Source organism: Nansenia antarctica (assembly GCF_963989245.1).
Source record: "Nansenia antarctica genome assembly, chromosome: 8".
NCBI lineage: Eukaryota > Metazoa > Chordata > Actinopteri > Argentiniformes > Microstomatidae > Nansenia > Nansenia antarctica.
Window position 1 is genome coordinate 23,509,825 of NC_137678.1, and position 23,148 is coordinate 23,532,972.

Consider the following 23,148-nt stretch of genomic DNA (forward strand, 5'->3'; position numbering starts at 1 on the left):
CTAAAGAGACACCAGAGAATACACTCAGGAGAGAAACCATACCAGTGCACACAGTGTGGCAAGAGCTTCAATCAAGCAGGATACCTAATGCTACACCAGAGAATACACACAGGAGAGAAACCATACCAGTGCTCCCAGTGTGGGAAGAGTTTCATTAAGGAACAACACTTAAAGACACACCAGAGAATACACACAGGAGAGAAACCATACCAGTGCTCCCAGTGTGGGAAGAGTTTCACTCGTGCAGGAGACCTAAAGAGACACCAGAGAATACACTCAGGAGAGAAACCATACCAGTGCATACAGTGTGGCAAGAGCTTCAATCAAGCAGGATACCTAAAGATACACCAGAGAATACACACAGGAGAGAAACCATACCAGTGCTCCCAGTGTGGCAAGAGTTTCAATCAATCAGGAGACCTATTTCTACACCAGAGAATACACACAGGAGAGAAACCATACCAGTGCTCTGAGTGTGGGAAGAGTTTCAGACAAGCAGGAAGCCTGAAGAAGCATCAGAGAGGAAGAATCTGCAGGAGAGTGTGATGTTCACCACACCGGATAAGTGGTTGTTGAAGATCACTCCACGGTTCTTGCCACCAGAGGGAGGCATCGAGCAGTCCACCCTGCCACAGGTCATTATAACAAATCACAGATGTTAGCATGATAGAAGAACCAACTGATGTAGGCTGCTGTATTTTTTACTTACACCTCCCAGCATGTCTTTTAGTTTCCACTTCCTATTCTTATCCATTTTAATGTCAGATTGAGTTTTTGTTTGAATTTGTGAAAGCTAAGTGGACTACTGACATGGTTTTCTAACATTTACACTGTGGTGTTTTTTTTGTTGAGTTATGAATAAAAATTCTATCTTCTAAGGTTTGTTCTCAAATTGTATATCATTCTCTCAACAGATTGTATATACATACGTATATATTTTGGATAATCTCAGTTTAATGATGCATACTTAGAATACATTAAAAAATCCAGTGGGCGTACTGTACCGAAGAACAGATTATTGCTTTAACTGCCCAGACTACTTATTTCCATGTTATAATAACTGCTTGGATAAATGACAACTAATGACATGATGAGATTTGTCAGAGGGTTTATTAAAGTGTCTTAATGGAGATCTAAAAACTGGCCATTACAATGCATTTATAATAATGCAATATTGATAGGGCATCTATTTGGGATTAAGCCTAATTTACCTCAAAGCCTGGGTATATCTCTCGCCAAAATAGGACACTTTTTTATGATGGTGTTTTTATTCTAGGTAAACTAGATATAATTCTATTCTAGGTAACTGTGATGTAATTTTGACAAATGATGCAATAGTGGATTACGTTGTGTCTTTTGTTTCAATCAAATAAATGATCCATTGAAGTCATCTTAGAACGTAGTATCCTAGAACGTACTCTTATGCAATCGTAAATAGTTATCTCGTTTTCATTCAACATCAAGCACTGGTGTTGCATCTCCTGTCTGCCAGAGCATGCTGTGTTTGCAGGTGTCTCAGAGCTGCACTCCACCACACGACATGGCCCCTGAGGCGTCCTGCCCCAGTCCACTCCCCAGGAGTCGTTCCTCCTTTAGTTTGACCTCTGTGAACTCCTCCCTCACCCGCCGCAGCAGCTCTGGACACAGCAGCACATCCAGGGCCGTCATGGCCAAGGCCTTCGCTGCCCGCAGAGCATAGAACTGAGCCTTCTCATCACCTGCAAGGAATCAGTCAAGGACAAGGAATTACATAACATCGTTTTATTTTATTTTTAACATGCTTTTCCCAATCCAATGACTACAACATCTGAACATGCAGCATGCTGTAGGGAAGAAAACATGCTGGCTTTGATAAAGATGACATATACTGTATATATAATCTAATGTGATCAAAAGGAAAACTATTACTGTAATCAGATAACAGTGGTCATGCATGTTTAAGGTGCATACCAGCTGCTACAGTGTACTCTTCTGTGTGATTCAGAGCCTCAGAACCAATATAGAAGTAGGGGTGGATTCCAGGTATAATAAAAGACACATTTCCAAAGTCAGTGGAGCCTGTGGGTGTTCAAGACAATATGGGCCTTTCATGAAGTTATACAAGAGCTTTCATATAGTCACACACAACATTTCTATCTCATTGCATAACTGTTGTTTCTATCGCAACTGAACTGTTGCCTGAGTATTGTGTAGAAACGAATGTCACCTTCTAATGACCACAAGAGGGCCTATGGGATGCATAAGAGATGCTTCTCCTACCAGAAGAGTTTTTAAGAACCTCTTCATCTGTTGTGAATTCCATCCCCAAGGCTTTGCCGTTGTCCTCATACAGACTGTGCAGTGTGGTGTTCCGCAGGAGGTTGTCAAACGCATTCTTTGCAAACTGGACTTCAACCTTAGGAAGACATTTTTGGTAAAAAAAAAATAATAATAATGAAAAAAAGTAATACACGTTGGGTTCAATGCAACAGAAAATTGCATGACTGTACCAGATGAGTTCTTAATTTCTATAATAATTTTCCTATGTGGTGATTTTAAAAAAAAATCGCTTACTTCACAGCCAGTTGCCATGGCAGCAGATCTAAAACACCTCTCAGCCTTGGCTTTGATAGTGGGCAGGTCTTTGCGTGAGGGAGTGCGCAGGTAATACTCCAGCTCAGTGTAGGCAGGGATGATATCGGGTTTCACCCCACCATGCTTGATGATACCTGCACAGGACAAGGTCCACCAGTACTTGAGAGCAAGTGGGGAAGGTCACTACAAGAAACAGTTGTTGTTGTATGTTAAACATAACTCCTGAAGACAAGATCAGGAGGAACATAAGTGTTAACTAGGCTGTCCCTCACCATGGACTCTCCAGTCTGGTTTGAGTTGCTGTCTGAGCACAGAGATGTTGTTGTAGGCCAGGACAGCAGCGTCCAGCGCATTGATCCCTTCCCAGGGGTAGGCGGCAGCATGAGACGCCTTGCCATGGTACCTCACTATGACACTGGAAATGAAATCATAAACCAGACACTAAGTGTTAGACTCTGTCCTCCTGGTTTATTCTGGGAGTAGGACAGGGGCACGAGAGATCTCTCACACATAACTGGCCTGTAGCCTGAAATAGCTACAGGCCAGAAACGAGGGCCTCCAACTACAACGAGAGCTCCTGCACAGTTGATATTGACCTATCAATATCAATAAATGATTGCATGCACTACTACAACATGCATGTTTCTAATGTGTTATTCGTGTAGTTGGAAATTACTGTGAGAAGTGGAAATCAAATATTTGTCTTTATTCATCATGAAATATATTGTAATAGACTGTTTTGGTTGTAAGAACCGATAAAATAACTAATCAAATAGCCTTACTCGTGTTCAGCCACGTCTGGCAGATAGGAGGCATCCTCCTGTGAGGGGTGGGCCATGAACGCCATGTCAAGGCCTTCAAAAGCACCCAACCGTATCATGTCTATTTTACCCCCACCATCCTCCTCGGCTGGGGTCCCCAACACCGTCACCTGTGGAGAGAGCAAGTTACCCGATCAACCTGTGTCTAGTTCCATGCTCTCTCACGGCATCCACGGACTTGTATATAATTCAACGTTATACAGGCTGTATAATACAGCATAAACAATATAGTTGAGGAATTTGGCTATTTATTGCACTGAGAATTGTCGCAGAGCATGCTCAAGGTGTCAGTCTTTAGAAAATACTTCTCAGATTTCTATTGCATAATTCATGTGTGTGCGATCATATTATATATCTACAGTATATGTATGTGTATGAGCGCTGACAATACCTGGCAGTGGCGGCTGGCCGATAGAGGGCGCTGGGGCGCCGCCCCCACCTTCACTTCCTAGTTGCGATTTGTAAAAGTTTTTTTTTTAAATAAACATTGTTTATTCACAAAATGCAGCTGATATTCTGTCGGCGCCTATCAGCATTCATTAAAAATCCTCCAATACAATATTTTTTTTTATCTGTGTGTGTGTAAAATTCACTAAGTGTTAGACTCTGTCCTCCTGGTTTATTCTGGGAGTAGGACAGGGGCACGAGAGATCTCTCACACATAACTGGCCTGTAGCCTGAAATAGCTACAGGCCAGAAACGAGGGCCTCCAACTACAACGAGAGCTCCTGCACAGTTGATATTGACTTATCAATATCAATAAATGATTGCATGCACTACTACAACATGCATGTTTCTAATGTGTTATTCGTGTAGTTGGAAATTACTGTGAGAAGTGGAAATCAAATATTTGTCTTTATTCATCATGAAATATATTGTAATAGACTGTTTTGGTTGTAAGAACCGATAAAATAACTAATCAAATAGCCTTACTCGTGTTCAGCCACGTCTGGCAGATAGGAGGCATCCTCCTGTGAGGGGTGGGCCATGAACGCCATGTCAAGGCCTTCAAAAGCACCCAACCGTATCATGTCTATTTTACCCCCACCATCCTCCTCGGCTGGGGTCCCCAACACCGTCACCTGTGGAGAGAGCAAGTTACCCGATCAACCTGTGTCTAGTTCCATGCTCTCCCACGGACTTGTATATAATTCAACGTTATACAGGCTGTATAATACAGCATAAACAATATAGTTGAGGAATTTGGCTATTTATTGCACTGAGAATTGGCGCAGAGCATGCTCAAGGTGTCAGTCTTTAGAAAAGACTTCTCAGATTTCTATTGCATAATTCATGTGTGTGCGATCATATTATATCTACAGTATATGTATGTGTATGAGCGCTGACAATACCTGGCAGTGGCGGCTGGCCGATAGAGGGCGCTGGGGCGCCGCCCCCACCTTCACTTCCTAGTTGCGATTTGTAAAAGTTTTTTTTTTAAATAAACATTGTTTATTCACAAAATGCGGCTGATATTCTGTCGGCGCCTATCAGCATTCATTAAAAATCCTCCAATACAATATTTTTTTTTATCTGTGTGTGTAAAATTCACTGTTAAAATACATAGGGGGAGGAGTCGGGACGCCGGTCGAATGCAAGTCTATCGCAGGCCAAATACTTTTCGCTTACACGTGAGCTGTAGCAGCGCTCCAATTGTCTGTCTCCTATTTCTCGGCCGGGGCGCAAAAATGTGCGCCTTGAATATCCGGTTGTATATCCAGCATATGCTCCAATGCGGAAGTCCTGAGGACTTCCGACTTCCGGGGCAGCGACTTCTGGGGCAGCACGACTGCTCTCCTAACAAATTACGTTTTTTACAATGTAAGGAGGATTTATTTCTGTAAACAAATTGAACAAATGGATTAGAATGAGGCATCTTTTGTTCCTAACTTGAGGATATTGCAACTGGACCTATTACCGAAGTCAAACTTATCTCGTTTGTGGTCGCAATCTCCGCACCGGATGTTTGTTGATTGTTTGATATAGGTTACTCAAGTTGTATGGCCAACGCTGCTGGCAGCAGAGAGTTAAGAAATCTAAGAAGCGATCTAAAACAAAAAGTTACGGTGATGGACCGCGGAGAACTTGCATCAATTATGAGAGAAGTCATACGTGAAGAGCTTGACTCCGCATTTGATCTGAAACTTAAACCAATTAAAGAATGTCTGGATTCACTCCGCAAGGACATGATTTCCAATACGACCAAGGTAAAGGACCTGGAAACAGCCGCTAACGAGACGGAACGCCGTCTAACTGATATCGAACAAAAACTTTCTCAACCCCGCGGGAGGCTAACGTGAGGTATGGGCTGTTATTTCCACGCAAGCTGATTGTCACATTTGCTAACAACACTGCCTCCTTCACGGACCACAGAGAGGCCATGGCACACTACATCCAGGTAATTAAACCAACTCTATAATCCTGACTACATCAATGGCTAACATCAATACCTGAACAACAGCCCACTATATGGGCAATGTGACAGTAGACAATGTAATGAATCCTGGATTGATGGAGATGCCTATAGGCTACGTGACATTTAATTGGAGTCCCTGACTATGACGAATATATGATATGTATGTATATATGAATAACAATTGATATGGATCAATTTATACCTCTTATTAGATTATAAATACTCTGGTTGTTATGTTTGCCTTTTGGTTGACAGCAAAAGGGAGAGAGAAGGATAGGGAGGGAGAGAAGGAGAGAGAGCAGGATGGTGTCGGCACACCAGAGAGAGAGAGAGAGAGAGAGAGAGACAGCAAGAACCAGGTGAGAAAGTGGACAGGTAGTCAAGACCACATAAGTAAGTAGCCTTGAGAACCGATGGTTCTCGAGCCTAATGGCCCATAGGGAAGGAGCCTCCTGTTTCCGTAGCGTGAGGCGGCTTAATGTACAAGTTAGTACACCCCCTGGACATGACGCTGGTATGTCGCAGGGTCTTACCCCCTGGGGGGGGGGGGGGTCCATGCCACGGTCCATGCCACCCCCCCAAGGCAGCAAACCTAGGGGAAACACTGTTATTCTCATGCTAAAATTGACTGTAAATCCAGATGTTAAAGTTGATATTCTTCCCCGTGGAGCATGCCCCCATAACCTGTGCCCCACCCAAAATGTTTAGCACCAGCCACCACTGATACCTGGACACGAACAGGGAACTCGGGTGTGCATTCTACCAATGCTTTTAGGCCCAACGCTGCGGCAGCTCCCACTTCTGCGATCAGGTTATGGCCACAGGCATGTCCAAGGCCAGGTAATGCATCGATCAGGTTATGGCCACAGGCATGTCCAAGGCCAGGTAATGCATCGATCAGGTTATGGCCACAGGCATGTCCAAGGCCAGGTAATGCATCGATCAGGTTATGGCCACAGGCATGTCCAATGCCAGGTAATGCATCGTATTCGCACAAGAAACTAATATGGAATACATCACTGACCGGTCCCCATGACGCACGGAATGCTGTCTCAAGTTTATAGTGAATATTCACACTCCATCCCTTTTCATCAGAGAAAATTTGCACCAACCTGTCGTGAGACTTTCTTTCTTCATATGCAAGTTCTGGGCAACTCCATATGTAACCAGGGAGTAGCTAAAAGGACTGTAGAATTTAGGAAGGGCTGGTTATCTAACTAACTCTGAGCTAAATAGGCAGTGTAGGAGGATACAGGCAGGGGGCGCCAGCAACCCTTTTGACTAGCAGTACTATCGTTAGCATTAGCATTAGCATTAGCATTAGCATTAGCATTAACATTAGCTAACAGACGACTAAACACACAGTAACGGTATCCCATATGAACAAACACATTTATTTATACAAATTATACACATCCCAAATATACTCCCTCCCCGCCGGCCACACACACACTCACTCACTCACAGTATCTGGCCTGAACAGGCTTAGAGTCCCGGACTGAAAGGAGCGCGTTGAGGCCTGGTTGGAGCTCGCATGTGCTTCGAGGAAGGTAGCAGACAAAGGGGGGGGGGTGACGTAGCAACTCGAAGGGAAAGGGGCTTCTTCGTAGTCCACGACGAGGGGTGAAGGGCTCAGGTCCGGGGTCCACGGTAAGCTCCGGTGGAGTCAGCGGTCGGTCGCAATCCACTCGTGGAGGCGACGGCTCTGTCCAGCTTGGGTCTCGCTTGGTCCAACGTTAGCAGCCGGCTGCTGGCAAGGCTGGCTAACGGGGACACAGCTAAACGGGCTATCACAGTTGTGAACTCAATAATCACTCTTCAGGTATTCAGCTTCAGCACGGTGTGCGTGTTACTGACTCCGCCATCTTAGATCGACTTCTCGTTCTCTCTGCTTCTTCTCACTCTCGTTACTCTCATCACTCTGATTCTCGTCACACTGACGCACAGAGCACTTCCGTCCCTATATATATCAACCGGACACAGCATCCGGGTCACGGACACACCCCGGATATACCACGTCATTAAACATATACATAAACATTACAATAACAATACATACACCTTCATGAAAACGTACATGAATAATATGGAAAATAATAAAGGAAATAACAGGGGCAAAATAGGGCTGATTCGGGGAAACTAAACTGGCTCTAAATTGTGGGCCTTCATAACAGCCGCCCCATGAAACCCTCGGTTTCATTTAACTAGGGAAGGCACACTGGCTAGGCTGCTCTAGCAGCGTGAGGTAGGAGGTGATAGTGTCCTTCGTAATTTGAGGGAGCTCAATCAGGCGTGCCACAGGTCGGGTGTAAGTGCGACCACCAACGTCCACGATGGCCGTCCGCACCCTTCCATCCGGACCCGGCAGGACCTTGGTCACTCTGCCTGTCTGCCAGGCGGCGCGTGGAAGGGACTGGTCGATCACCAGTACCACGGCACCTTCGGACAAGTTGTCTCTCTCCCTCGTCCACTTCTGCCTGACTTGCAGGGTCGGCAGGTAGTGCAGTATGAACTGCCTCCAAAACTGGTCCGCGAGCACCTGGCTGTGCCTCCACCATCTTCTTCCGGTGAGCTCTGCAGGGTCGTAGACTACCTGAGGCAGTGCAGAGTCTCGCCGCCCCATCAGCAAGAAGTTGGGCGTGATGGGATCCAGATCTGCTACATCACTGGAGGTATAGCCTAGGGGCCGGGAGTTCAAGATGCCCTCAATCTCTGCTAGTACAGTCTCGAGCACCTCATCGGTAGGCACCTTCTGTCCGAGAATGGTACGTAGGACGTTCTTTACTGAGCGAATCTCCCGCTCCCAGGCTCCCCCGAAGTGTGGAGCATTTGGGGGGTTGAACTCAAACTTCACTTGCTGGGAGGCGAGTCTGTCACGGGCCTCCTCAGTCATCGCAGCGTAGCTCGCCCTCAGCTCGGCCTCACCACCGACGAAGTTGGTGCCTCTGTCCGACCGGAGGGTCTTAGGGGTCCCTCGCCTGGAGGTGAACCTCTTGAAGGACATGAGGAAGCTGTCGCTTGTGAGCTGGTGCAGAACTTCAAGGTGCATTGCTCTCGTCGTCAGGCACGTGTAGATGATGCCCCACCGCTTTTCGGAGGCTCGCCGGTTTCGGACTAGGAGTGGCCCGAAACAGTCAACCCCAGTAGAGTGGAACGGAGCCTGTCTCAGTCGCAGCCGGTCCTCGGGCAGATCGGACATCATGGGCTGCGGCGGCGTGGCTCGCCACCTCTGGCAGTCCGAGCAGGACCTTTGATATCTCCGTACCGCCTCCCGTCCATGGAGTATCCAGAATCTCCGTCGTACCTCCGCGAAGACACGCTCTCCACCCGCGTGCTGCACTTTGTCATCATGGTGCTTGATGACCAATCTGGTGACCTGATGCTTAGTGGGAAGCACGATGGGATGCTTCGTGTCTAGGTCTAGATCTTGAGCGCGGCGCAGTCTGCCACCCACGCGAATGAGAACACCGTCGAGCTCTGGAGCTAAGCCGCGGAGTCTACTGTCCGAGGGGATCGGCTTCCCTTTCGCGAGACACTCCCGCTCTCGGGAGAAGGCATCCTGTTGGGCACTCTGCAGCACCAGGAGCTCCGCCGCGGTGTAATCTTCGGCGCTGAGCGTAGTATCTAGGGGTAGACCGGCCTTGGAGCAGAACATCCTCTTCTGCAGCTCTTCGAGCGTCTCACACTCCTCTCCTGGAGTAGTCTCAGGGTCTACGACCTGGGTGACTCCGCAGAACAACGTCTTACGCAGCTCTTTGTCCTCTCTGTCTTCGGCTAACGCCGGCGTGGCTGGCCACTCTGACTCCCGCTCCTGTAGGAAGTCTGGTCCCGTGTGATACAGGTGGGGCTCAGCCAGATCCTGGAGAGTTGCCCCTCTCGTGATGACGTCAGCAGGGTTCCTCTTGGTGTCTACATAACGCCAGCAGTTCACCTCAGTCAACTCCAGAATCTCTGCGACTCGGGTGCCCACGAACACCTTATACCGACATGAGCTGGACTTCAACCACTGGAGGACGGTAGTTGAGTCTGACCACATGGTGACGCTCATCAGAGGTAGCTGGAGCTCGTCGAGCAGGAACCTTCCCAGTTGCGCGCCGTTCAGGGCAGCACACAGCTCCAGTCTTGGGATGGACTGTTGCTTTTTTGGCGCCACTCGGGAACGTGCCAGGACAAACAAGACGTGGACTTCACCTCCAAGCTCCGCCGCTCTGACGTATGCCACGGACCCGTACGCCATCTCCGAGGCGTCGCAGAATACATGTAGCGTGATGACACTCCTCTCTAGGTCCGTGGAGGGAGGGAAGTAGCTCCGCTGCAGCTTGATGTGCTGGAGAGTGGGAAGTTCCTGCTCCCAGGCCTTCCACTTCTCTTCTAGGTGACGAGGCAGAGGATCGTCCCATCCTCGTTCTTGGGCCCACAGCTCCCGGACAAGCACCTTGGCCATCGTCGTGAAGGGAGCGATATATCCCAGTGGGTCGTACTGGCTCGCTAGAGTGCTGTATATCGTTCTCATCGTGACGCGTTGGGGCTTGGCAGGCTTATTGCGATAGCGTAGAGTGTCGGTCTGGAACTGCCAGATAAGTCCGAGCGTCATCTCCTGAGCATCATCTGGTGAGTGAGAGACCCAAGCCTCGCTGCTGGTCGAGGTGGCCTCCTTCGGGAGGTCTCTGATGACTTGCGGGTCGTTGCTGGCCCACTGGCAGATCTCAAATCCACCCTCCTGGAGATGAGCACGCAGGTCCTGGACTAGCTGACGGGCTTCCGTGGCTGTCTTCGAACTGTGGAGGCAGTTGTCCACGTAAAAGCTCTTATGGACGGCGTCAAACACTCCAGGAGGTGCCGTCTCCTGCGCGGCGTGAGTCTGTAGCGCATAGGTAGCGCAACAGGGGCTGCAGGTTGTCCCGAAGGGTAGCACCTCCCACTGGTAGATAGAGGGGTCGGGGTCGCTCGGGTCCTCTCTCCAGAGAAACCTCATGAGTGGCTTGTCTTCCTCCAACATCCTGACCTGGTGAAACATTCGCTTAATGTCACCACTGACTGCGATCGGCTGCTGACGGAAGCGCACCAGAACTCCCAAGAGGGCTGGGGTCAAGGTTGGACCAGGGAGAAGATAGTGGTTGAGGTTGAGCTTCCCCACCTGGTAGCTACAGTTGAAGACCACTCGGTTCTTCCCGTTGTGGTGAACATTGTGGTGCGGGAGGTACCAAGACTCGGCACTCTGGTTCGCCTCGGCTGGCTCAAGCTTCTTCACCAGACCGGACTCCGTCAGTTTCTTCATCTCAGTTCTGTAAGAAGCAGCAAGGACCTCGTCCTTCCTCATACGCTTCTCAGTGCTGGTCAGACACTGTAGGACGGTTCGAGGGGATACTCGAAACTCTGGCATGGGTTCTCTTCGGAGTAGTGGTGTGACGTATCTCTTCACGCCCTGGACTTCGATACGCACTGTCTTTGCTTTAAGGAGGTCTATGGCGTAGACGTCCTCCTTTGACCGTACGTAGAGCTTCTCATTCTTGTAGGGCGCAACGTCTAGCGTCCACAGCTTCTGGACGTTGTCTAGTAGCGCCGCATTCATGGAGTCCACACTGGTGTGAAGGCAGTTGATGGTCTGCACTTCTTCGGTGCGGACATGGAGGGATGACGTAGCTCTCCCGTCTCTATCTCTCCACTCGGTAGCGCCTTGGAGGGCCCACCCAAGCGCAGTCTTAACCGCCATCGGGCAGCCTCGTGGTCCTCTCAGCGGAGGACGGAGCGACACGATCAGTGCAGCGTTGTCCGAGCCGATGAGAAGGGTTGGCTCCGCTCCTTCTATCGGATGTAGGTCCACTCGCCGTAGGTGGGAATATCTTGCGCGTAATCTCTCCAGGGGGTAGTCGTAGCGGGAGAGCGCTAGCTGGTCTGCGGTGAAGACATTCTGAAGCCGATATCTGTCCGACGGCCGCCCCGCCGGGGAGATAGAGAAGTTGATTCTCGCCCCGGTGACCTCTTTAAGGTCGCGACGTATCGTGCGCAGAGTCAGCTTCTCCTCAGTCCCGTGGAGCCCCAACTGGCGCACTGCCTCCTGGAGGAGGATGGTCCGTTCCGACCCGTCGTCTAGAACGGCGTACGTGTCGTACACAGCGTTGTTGTGGTGCAGTCGGACCTTCACCACCTTCAGTAGGACCTTGGAGCCGCTGCTCTGGGTTGGGTCTAGATAGTAGACAGGTGTTTCCTCTTCCGGTGCGCTACCGGACCTAGGGCTTCTGGTGCCCTCCGTGGACCTGGCGAGGGAGACCTCGTGTAGGATGTTGAGGTGGACCTCCTCGCAGCGGTTGCACTTTCTCCTCAAGGTGCAGTTCTTAGCCAGATGGTCGCGCCCACAGTTCCAGCACCTCTTGTTCTCCTCGAGCCACCTCTGCTTGGCCTCGGTACTCAGGTTGTCGAAGTCACTGCACTCATTGAACCAGTGCTCGCTGGTGCAGTACGGACATGGCGGTGGACCTCTCCGTCCCTTTTGAGGGGGTTGAGAGGAATCCTTTCCCTCAGGTCGGGCTTTCCTCTCTCTCCGAGGCTCCTCCTCCGTGTGCAGCACTCCTACTGGGCGTCCTCTGTTCGAGCTCGGCCTGTCCCAGCGGTCTCCCTTCTCCCTCTCCTTCTTCGGCTCAGCGTAACCCATGGCGTCTACGTTGGTGTCATGCACTTCCTCCAGTAGGAACTCCGCGAAGGCAGCCATGCTCAGACCCAACTTCCCGGGGTTACGAACGCGCTGCTGTCGCCGGAACCTCTCCTGCCGGAAGCGTGGGATCTTGCGGAGCAGCCGCTCTACGTTGGAGGTGCTGTTGATCTCGCTGGCGCCAGCTGGGCCCTGCGTCTTCAGCATTCCAACCAAGGTGTGCACGCGGAGCGCGAAGTCATCCAGCGCCCGTTCATCCTTGATGGGGGCCTGCTGTTCGAGGGCTTGCAGTTCAGCAAGGGCGTGGTTCCAGGGACGACCGTAGCGGGCATCCAAGTCGGCGAGCGCTCTGGTGTAAGGTGTCGGTGCGGAGGCATGGGCCAGAACCATGTTGTGGGCTCTGGGGTTCCTCACATGCTGAAGGAGAATCGCATATTTGTAGGACTCTGAGCAGGAGTCGTCCAAGAGCGTGTCTAGGCAGATGCGTAGTTCCACATACTGGCTCCTGTCCTCGTCCTTGAAGAAGGGGAACTTGGGTCCCTCCACCTGGGGAAACATCCTGTAGTGGATGATCGGGGCTGGAGTGACGGTCTGGGTGTCCGGCCTGCATGCGTTTTGGTGCACTGGAGGACCTAAGGGTGTGCTACGCTCTTGGGGAATGGCTCCCCTCCCGGGCAGCGACGCTGGCTCCCTCTGGGCCGCGTAGCGGTCGGGTCCCTGGTCCTCTTCCTTCAAGGTGGTCAGCTGGGCCTGTAGTTGGACAGTCATGGCGGGGGTCATGGAGCCATCGGCGGGGGGTTCAGGAGATGGCACTCGAGAGGGCCGTGCGGATGATGCTCTGGAGCTACGGGCCGACGGAGCTCTGCTGATGCACATGTCGCGCATGGTCTGCATCACTTCCGCCATCGTCTCCGCGTGCAGTTGCTCTCTCCCCATCTGGAGGCGCTCGCGCTCGAACTGGATGCGTTCCCTCTCTAACGCCTCCTGGCGCTGTCTCTCCGCCGCACGTTCCGCTCCCTCCATCTGGAGGCGCTCGCGCCTCTCCATCGTGCGTTCCGCCCCCTCCATCTGGAGGCGTTCACGTTCTAGCGCCTCCTGGCGCTGCCTCTCCGCCGCGCGTTCCGCCCCCTCCATCTGGAGGCGTTCACGCTCGAACTGGAGGCGTTCCCGCTCTAACGCCATCTCGGCCTGTTGGCGCATACATTCTGACAGCGCGGCACTACTCCCTCTGGAGTGCATGCTATCCGCCCCAGAGGCAGAACTGCCCACGGAAACCCTGGACCGGGAGGAAGCCACTGAACGGCAGGAGCTAGGTCTCGAGCGCGCCGTACTGGGAGGCAGATCGTGAAGGCTGAGGCCCTCCCTCTTCCGCCCGCAGGCGCTGTCGGACCGGGCCTCTCCTTCCTGCTCTTCCGTTTCTACGGCAAAACCCTGCTGTTCTGCCATCTCATCCTCAGGCTGGTGCTCTTTGATGGCTGTCTCGGTGCTAGCCACCCGCGCGCCGGCGGACACCTCGGCCTCTCCGACCACTGTATCCCGTGGAGTGCGCTCCTCACTACCACTCAGTGAGCTTTCGAGCTCAAGCTCATACTCCTGTAACCTCGGAGGCAACCGCGGGACTCTCTGTGGTCGTGGCTCTGGCTCAGGGGGCGGAGAAGGGGGGGTAACTGTCTTGTCTGGTTGGCTGCGCTCAGCCATGCTATCACTACACAACCTATCCGGCTCGAAGGACCAATTGTAACCAGGGAGTAGCTAAAAGGACTGTAGAATTTAGGAAGGGCTGGTTATCTAACTAACTCTGAGCTAAATAGGCAGTGTAGGAGGATACAGGCAGGGGGCGCCAGCAACCCTTTTGACTAGCAGTACTATCGTTAGCATTAGCATTAGCATTAGCATTAGCATTAGCATTAACATTAGCTAACAGACGACTAAACACACAGTAACGGTATCCCATATGAACAAACACATTTATTTATACAAATTATACACATCCCAAATATACTCCCTCCCCGCCGGCCACACACACACTCACTCACTCACAGTATCTGGCCTGAACAGGCTTAGAGTCCCGGACTGAAAGGAGCGCGTTGAGGCCTGGTTGGAGCTCGCATGTGCTTCGAGGAAGGTAGCAGACAAAGGGGGGGGGGTGACGTAGCAACTCGAAGGGAAAGGGGCTTCTTCGTAGTCCACGACGAGGGGTGAAGGGCTCAGGTCCGGGGTCCACGGTAAGCTCCGGTGGAGTCAGCGGTCGGTCGCAATCCACTCGTGGAGGCGACGGCTCTGTCCAGCTTGGGTCTCGCTTGGTCCAACGTTAGCAGCCGGCTGCTGGCAAGGCTGGCTAACGGGGACACAGCTAAACGGGCTATCACAGTTGTGAACTCAATAATCACTCTTCAGGTATTCAGCTTCAGCACGGTGTGCGTGTTACTGACTCCGCCATCTTAGATCGACTTCTCGTTCTCTCTGCTTCTTCTCACTCTCGTTACTCTCATCACTCTGATTCTCGTCACACTGACGCACAGAGCACTTCCGTCCCTATATATATCAACCGGACACAGCATCCGGGTCACGGACACACCCCGGATATACCACGTCATTAAACATATACATAAACATTACAATAACAATACATACACCTTCATGAAAACGTACATGAATAATATGGAAAATAATAAAGGAAATAACAGGGGCAAAATAGGGCTGATTCGGGGAAACTAAACTGGCTCTAAATTGTGGGCCTTCATAACACCATATGTCTTTGCTTAGACTATAGAGCTTGTCTTTGACTTCGTCAATACAATTGCCAACTTTCTGTTTGAACTCGAGGAGTGACTCAGTGGATATGGTGTGCCGAGCCATTGGCAGCTGGATAGTCTACGAAAGAAGGCTGAAAGCAGGTGTCTGAGGTACCTGTCTCCTACGCTATTGACACCTATGGTAATGGAGAAAACAATATTTCGAGTAACCTCGGCACGCACCTCAGGTCGTCCGGTACGTACGTATCTCTGAAATAAGCATGCTGTTAGTCGGCAGGGCGCAATCATAATTATATTTGGTCGGCAGGGGGCACTCATAATTATATTTGGTCGGCAGGGTGCACTCATCATTATATTTGGTCGGCAGGGGGCACTCTCCATCTGTTTTTCCATCACCAACTACAACAACAACCCAGTCCCAAACAAGAAGCTGATTCTCCAGAGATTTGCCGGGGAGGGCAAACGACAGGAGTGTAATTCTGTCCCAGCTCTGTTTAAACAGACAACAGTATGGGTAAATGTCTCAAGAGTGTGCCGTCACTGGATTTCTACGTTAAACCAAGCACACACCCCTATTATAAAGACTGATAAGAAGCAGACAAACAATAGATTGGGGGTAGCCAATATTTTAAATGTATTTCTCATTAAATTGGAAAAGAAAATGGTTTTCTAATTGCAATACGGGAGTGTATTTCTTTAACATGTATTCACTGGACTGAAATAACTTATTAAAACATTGCAACAAAATGTGCATTTTTGGTACAATAATACAATTTCTGCATTTGTATGACATCACTTGATAACGGTCCCTGAGGTTACGTTGAGAGCTTGGTAGAGCATCTGTACCTACTGCAGAGTCACGTGTAAAAAAACAAAAACCCGTCAGGGCTGGCAGAGGAAAAGGCGGGAAAGTTCTCCGTGATAACAAGAGACTCCTGTGAGTAACAACAACCATAATCATTTTACCACTTTGAGAGGAATTCCTCATATATATTCTATTATATCTATATATTATATCATATATATTCTATTATATTATATCTATATATTATGTCATATATATTCTATTTGGCAGTTTTTGGAGTGCCTGCCTGTGTATTCTAGTTGACATGACATGGATGTTGTTTGTTTAAAACGTTTATATTGATCGCAGACTAAGATAACGGTCGAGGTTATGCTAGCTCGAGAGCTTCGTAGAGCTAGCATCTGTATTTAGCTACTGTGCGCAGGGTTGCCAGATGGGGCGGATTACCCTCGAATGGGCTACTTTTGATCACACTGGGCCGGAAAAAGGCAGTTGGGCTGGATAAATAACATTTAAGCGATATCAAAATGTCAGTACCTGAATGTTACAAAATGTGTTAAGTTAAAACGCACACCCTAGTAGCTACATACAATGTGCATTGTTTTTAAACAATATTTTACAAACATCATTGGCAACAGACAAACAGTTTGGGGGCAGGAGATGGGCACCTGCCGAATAGTAATTAGTGGTTTTCTGACAATTATAGGTTTGGGGCTGGTGGTTTTTGGTTGATTAAGCGATTTTTAGACTGTGGTTAGGCTGGAAAATGTCAACATATCTGGCAACCCTGGTTCGCCCTGTCACAAGGAAACAGAGGATGAGAAGGTGAATGTGATGTTGGAAGGTGAGATTAGCGAGGGACATGAGGGTCTTTGCTGATCATTTCTGAGTTTGAGAGTATTTAATTGTACACCTACTTAGTAGCTGAAGTTTGCCAGCAATATTAGAGCAACTTTAATAAGTTTGGAATTTAGCTGGCATAGCTATCAAGAAATTTCGGAGGTGATTATAGCTATCTAGCTAATTATCGTCATCACATTTGGCTTTTTTCACTTGAGGTTTTTGGTGAGGAGGTGCGATGCGTTTGTCTAATTCTCTAAATGTGCAGGAGGTGGACAAGGTCATCAAATCCATCCGTGACAATTGAAAAGTACAAAACATGCTGTCAATATTATTATATCTTTCTTGGATGATATTTGAGTGATCGTAATTGGCTCAACAGTGAACGTTATTAGAACGTTATTAGAACGTTATTAGAACGTTAATAGAGCGTTATTAGAACGTTATTAGAACGTTATTAGAACGTTATTAGAGCGTTATTAGAACGTTATTAGAGCGCAGCAGCAACAATGTTGAAGCAGCACAGTTATCACTGGGCATCACGGGAGTAACGCAGCTAAAAGCCTGAGCTCCAAAATGTCTTAAAAAAACCTTTTTAAACCTAAATTATATTTACACAGATAATGTCATATAGACAATGGCATACTAATACTTTTGTCTCTTTGTAAGACTACACTTTTGATTGTAAAACCACAAATGGAGGACACGGAATACGCTGAGGGGTGTCTGCAACCTCTTTCATCAATTGAAGCTCTCCTCAACGCCCCCAATCCCTCGCCTCCTCCCTGCCCCCCATACCTAGAGCATTGGATGGGCCGTGAGACAGATGTAAATAGAGAGATAGGTGAGTACATTGGATGGGCCGTGAGACAGATGTAAATAGAGAGATAGGTGAGTACATTGGATGGGCCGTGAGACAGATGTAAATAGAGAGATAGGTGAGTAGCCGGGCCCACCTGTGTTGATAGTCACACACATCGTAGAATTAGTTTAAGACATGGTTGTTGTCTATGGGGGGTGTTTATGAATGAACGATAAGTGGACAATCCCTTGTTGTATACCTTTTTGGGACTGATGTTATTAGAACGTTATTAGAACGTTATTAGAACGTTATTAGAACGTTATTAGAGCGCAGCAGCAACAATGTTGAAGCAGCACAGTTATCACTGGGCATCACGGGAGTAACGCAGCTAAAAGCCTGAGCTCCAAAATGTCTTAAAAAAACATTTTTAAACCTAAATTATATTTACACAGATAATGTCATATAGACAATGGCATACTAATACTTTTGTCTCTTTGTAAGACTACACTTTTGATTGTAAAACCACAAATGGAGGACACGGAATACGCTGAGGGGTGTCTGCAACCTCTTTCATCAATTGAAGCTCTCCTCAACGCCCCCAATCCCTCGCCTCCTCCCTGCCCCCCATACCTAGAGCATTGGATGGGCCGTGAGACAGATGTAAATAGAGAGATAGGTGAGTACATTGGATGGGCCGTGAGACAGATGTAAATAGAGAGATAGGTGAGTAGCCGGGCCCACCTGTGTTGATAGTCACACACATCGTAGAATTAGTTTAAGACATGGTTGTTGTCTATGGGGGGCGTTTATGAATGAACGATAAGTGGACAATCCCTTGTTGTGTACCTTTTTGGGACTGATGTTTCTTATCTTCATTAGCAGCTGTCTCAGCCAATGCCCCATGTCCTTTAATGGCGGGTGAGGGCCCTCTGTTGGCGTCTGAGGTATGTTCACCAACAGCACCTGTCCGGATGTCACCTCATGAGTGTTCACTCTGTCATAAAATGTTTGGAACAGCCAATGCACTCAACAAACACCTGCTGAGCCACCAGCAGGGGAGACCACACGTCTGTCCCGTCTGCCAGCGAGGCTTTAAACGCCACGATCACCTGTGAGGCACAAACCCTTCCTCCTTTCTGAGATGAAGTCATTTACCCTTTCTCCTGTCTGTGAATCATGTACCCTTTCTCCTGTCTGTGAATCATGTACCCTTTCTCCTGTCTGTGAATCATGTACCCTTTCTCCTGTCTGTGAATCATGTACCCTTTCTCCTGTCTGTGAATCATGTACCCTTTCTCCTGTCTGTGAATCATGTACCCTTTCTCCTGTCTGAGATGAAGTCATTTACCCTTTCTCCTGTCTGAGATGAAGCCATTTCGAATAATGAAACATACCCCTTGAATTTGATGAATATGACTTGTATGTTATTTACCGTAATACCTTACCATGACTTAATATATTATATATGACCTAATATATTACTCCATCATTTATGTTTTTATTTTTATGGGAGAAGTGATGTAGAAACAGATATGTTGGTTCCAGAATTACTTTAATCACAAGAAAAAGAAAAAACAACAAGTCATTCCCTGTCATTCCACCTAAATACTTATTCCATATAAATTAAATCTTATGGGGTGCATTTGTGTTGGCTGGTATGCTCTTAGATTGTGGCTTTGGTCTATAATATAGTACTTTAAAAAATAATTGTTTCATTGTAATGCACCTGATGCAATATCATTCTTCTTCACAGTAATGACCACATCTTAACTCATCAAAAACGGAAGCAGTTTCGATGTGTTGAACCTGGGTGCCGGAAGAGCTACTATGATTCTCACTCCCTGAAGCGCCACTTTATCTCTCAGCACGGTGTTTCCCTCATCCAGCCCACGTCTCAAAGCCTCCCCCATCCGGCCCACTCCACTATGGCACAGTGGAAGCCTGTGGATAGTGCTACATATTTGGGAGGCTCCGTAGCTCACACTAATTCCCACTCCCACATGTTCCTCTCTCCGCCCAAGCTTGTGTTAGAGCAGAACGGCTCAAATTGCTCTGGCTCTGGCAGCTACAACAGTTACAAGACATTTGAACCTCAAAGTGGCCTGCAAGTGAACAACTACTCAGCGCAAAACCTTTCTCAAGCAGAATCGGTCTCCGTCCTGGACCCATGGAGGCCAGGGTCAGATAAAGGTCCTTGTAATGACTGCACAGGTGACCTACACCCAACACGCTGAGCCCCTGGTAACACAGCTACTGCTGCGTCACTACCTCCTGAAGTGGAAGGCCCCAGTCCTCACAGCTGGGAAAGTGGATTTGACTTCCCTGTGTCTGACCTCCAAGCGCTAGAAGAAATATTGTCATATCCCTGCGACGAGGCAGGTCATTCTAGACGAGGCAGCAACGAGGCAGTGAAGCCTTCCCCTGCAGCAGAGAATTCCTCTCAGATCAAACAGCATCAGTCTGATGTGATGAAGGAGACTTGTGGCCAGACTGAAGGGAAAGCCCAAGTTCAACCTCAGTTTCATTCTTTGGGAAGTGTGAATCCCACAGCATCCTCTGACTCAAATGCAGCCTCCAAATCTGTTCCCCATGCTGCTGTCGGTCGCTCCAGCTCAGCTCTTCCGACCAACCCTGTTCCACCTCCACCAGCGATTGTCCCTCCTGCTCTCTACAGTGTGGTGAAGTCAAAGACTTGTCCTTCAAGGGTAGAAAATAAGAGGAAGAGAGGGAGACGGAAAATGGTAAGGGCGGAGGATGTGCCTGCCCCGCCTCTCCCTTCACCTTGCCCCACGTCTCTCTTAGCTCGTCAACGTCCCCGCCCTCGCCCGCTCTACCTGGTCTCCCCGAGCCAGGTGGCCATGGCCTCTTTCAGCACAGAACTCACCTCCTGTCAGCCCTTCAAGGTATGTATCCTACTACTCATAGTGCTCAATGATCTTCAATACTGTATGTCTCTGAAATGGTTTTAATTACTACATACTGCTAAATAATATTCCAAGGCTTTATGGGCGGTTATTGTTTTAGGATGAAACATCTGTCCGAAGTAGTAGTAGAAGTAGTAGTAGAAGTAGTAGTAGTAGTAGAAGTAGTAGTAGTAGTAGAAGTAGTAGTAGTAGTAGTAGTAGTAGTAGTAGTAGTAGTAGTAGTAGTAGTAGTAGTAGTAGCAGCAGCAGCAGTAGTATTAGTAGGATAGTAGTAGTAGTAGTAGTAGTAAGTAAAACTTTATTTATATAGCGCCTTTCGCACATGAAATGCAACTCAAAGCACTAGTAGTAGTAGTAGTAGTAGTAGTAGTAGAGCTGTATTCGGTTCTGTGTTCCACAGGGAGGAAATGCCAGTATGCTAGGAGACGGACAGGAGGGTAGTGACAGGTAAGTTCATTTGAAATGATGATAACCGCATTACCGGTACATTATAAAATAAGAGACAGAAACAGGGAGATTTATCTGTCAAAATAAAGCAAAAAAGCAGTAATACTTTGTGTCTCTACTGGTGTTTTGTCCTGTCAGGATGCCCCCTAGCTCTCACCCCCCCATCAACCATGACAGCAAGGCCAGACTCTCAGATGGAGAGTCCCAGACTCCCAGACTCTCCTTTAAAACAGAACCTCTCTCCCCTGAGGTACTGCTCTCCCGTACCCGAATCGCAACAGAGTTTAGACGAAGCCACGGCCATTTGACATACACGATGCGTGATGGAGGCAAGAGGGAGATGTTGATGCTGGATCACAGTTAGGGTTAGGGTTAGGAAAATGTATGCTAGCTATGGTTAGGGTTAGGGTTACGGCCGAGAGCTGCGGTGTCCATAGCAACGCAGCAGGCGACGCGCACATCATGCGGAAGTGGGCGTGGTTTTGTCTAAACTCTGTTGCGATTTGTGTCGCCTCCCGGTGCTGTTATTTACATCCTGATACTAATACTTTTGTTCGAGGTAAAGGGCAATGTATAGGATGGCGAGTAAGCACATTTTTGTTAGGTAACTTCATTATGGCTGTATGGTGAATAGATCTGAAGCCCTGATGCCTTTATGTGGCAATGTGGATATTCCCTGCAGCCTGAAGAGAGAAGACCCACGTTTCAGATGTCTCCCTCTCGATCAGACCATGTGCCTCTGTCTCCACTGGTCATTCCTGTCTCAGTTCCAGTCTCTGCAAAGACTGACTCTGACATGGCACATTCAGATACACTCCATGTAAGTATTGTAGAATTACAAATGAATAAGGTTACATTTCCAGTGCAAAGTTATTAATAATCAATAAACCGGGAAGTGAGATGAAAAACATTGAGCTTGCATCTTTATTTACTGGAGAGCAACATGGGAAACAAAGCAATCAACTGGATATACTGAAACCTCTGGTTGTCTTAACAGACAATCAACTGGTATACTGAAACCTCTGGTTGTCTTAACAGACAATCAACTGGATATACTGAAACCTCTGGTTGTCTTAACAGACATACTGAAACCTCTGGTTGTCTTAACATACTGAAACCTCTGGTTGTCTTAACATACTGAAACCTCTGGTTGTCTTAACATACTGAAACCTCTGGTTGTCTTAACATACTGAAACCTCTGGTTGTCTTAACAGACAGAGGAACCACAGGACAGTGCAGGGAGGCTGCAGAGAAATTGCCGTTTTGACTTCCTGAAGAGTCTCATCATCCCTCCTCCCATGCTTCCCCCGCCGTCCCCATGGAGGCCCCTAGGCGAGGAGGGCGGGGCGGGTCTGTGGTGGCGTGCAGCGGGTGGCTACCACAGCCAGCTACGCTCCCCGCTGTACCTGGCAGATCACCTGGTGAACGCCGGCCTCCAGCCTCCTCCCTACACACCCCCGCCCATGCTGAGCCCCCTGCGCCCAGGGACGGGCCTGTACTTCAACACCCTGCCTCCGCCTCCCCCCGGCCCTCCTCCTCCCACCTACACCGCCACTTTAGGTGTGTTTCTATCCACAATGGAAGATCCAGATATGGTTGTCATAGTTATAAGAATGACAGTGTGTTTGTATTTGTGTCGCTTCTGATCCTCAGATGGAACAGATGGGATTTCAATGGTGATGGATGACACAGTCGCCAGCATACAGCCGTATGTTTTTCCCCATGTTTGATTTCAAAGTTTGAATGTTTCAGTTGTTGAGACACAATCACATATTCCATATATACTGTTGGGCCTGTCATTTCTAGGAGGATCAATGTGGGCCAACGCTTCCAGGCTGAGATCCCACCTACTCGTAACGTGTTGTTGATGCTTTACGACGACCACCCTGCTCAGCTGGTGTGGGCTCCATGGGGAGACATATCCAGCAACCCGGAAACACAGAGAAGAGGTGTGTCTTTCTCTCCCGTTCTCATGTGTGCTGTACGCATCATTGGGTGATACATTGGTCTAAAGCTAAACTGAGCGACTGTACTTGTAGTAAGTCCACCCAATGTTGGAAACCAAACATGATTTACACTACACTTAAAGGTCCAGTATGTAACATTCAAGCTTT

General features: G+C 48.6%; 1 protein-coding gene and 1 pseudogene across 2 annotated transcripts in view; one reads left to right on the forward strand and one right to left on the reverse strand.

Moving 5' to 3' along the window:
* Positions 1 to 23,148, forward strand: part of LOC308164039 (differentially expressed in FDCP 6 homolog) — a 204,341-nt pseudogene that overhangs the window by 23,045 nt on the left and 158,148 nt on the right. The gene's annotated exons all lie outside the window — the stretch shown is intronic.
* On the reverse strand, positions 1,516 to 20,523 carry LOC308163479 (peptidase M20 domain-containing protein 2-like; the record flags this gene model as incomplete). Its single annotated transcript, XM_080537662.1, has 8 exons — positions 1,516 to 1,718; positions 1,951 to 2,058; positions 2,260 to 2,395; positions 2,554 to 2,708; positions 2,847 to 2,989; positions 3,357 to 3,505; positions 6,539 to 6,812; positions 20,498 to 20,523. The coding sequence occupies 8 exons, from the start codon at positions 20,521 to 20,523 to the stop codon at positions 1,516 to 1,518; spliced, it is 1,194 nt and encodes a 397-aa protein (XP_080393788.1).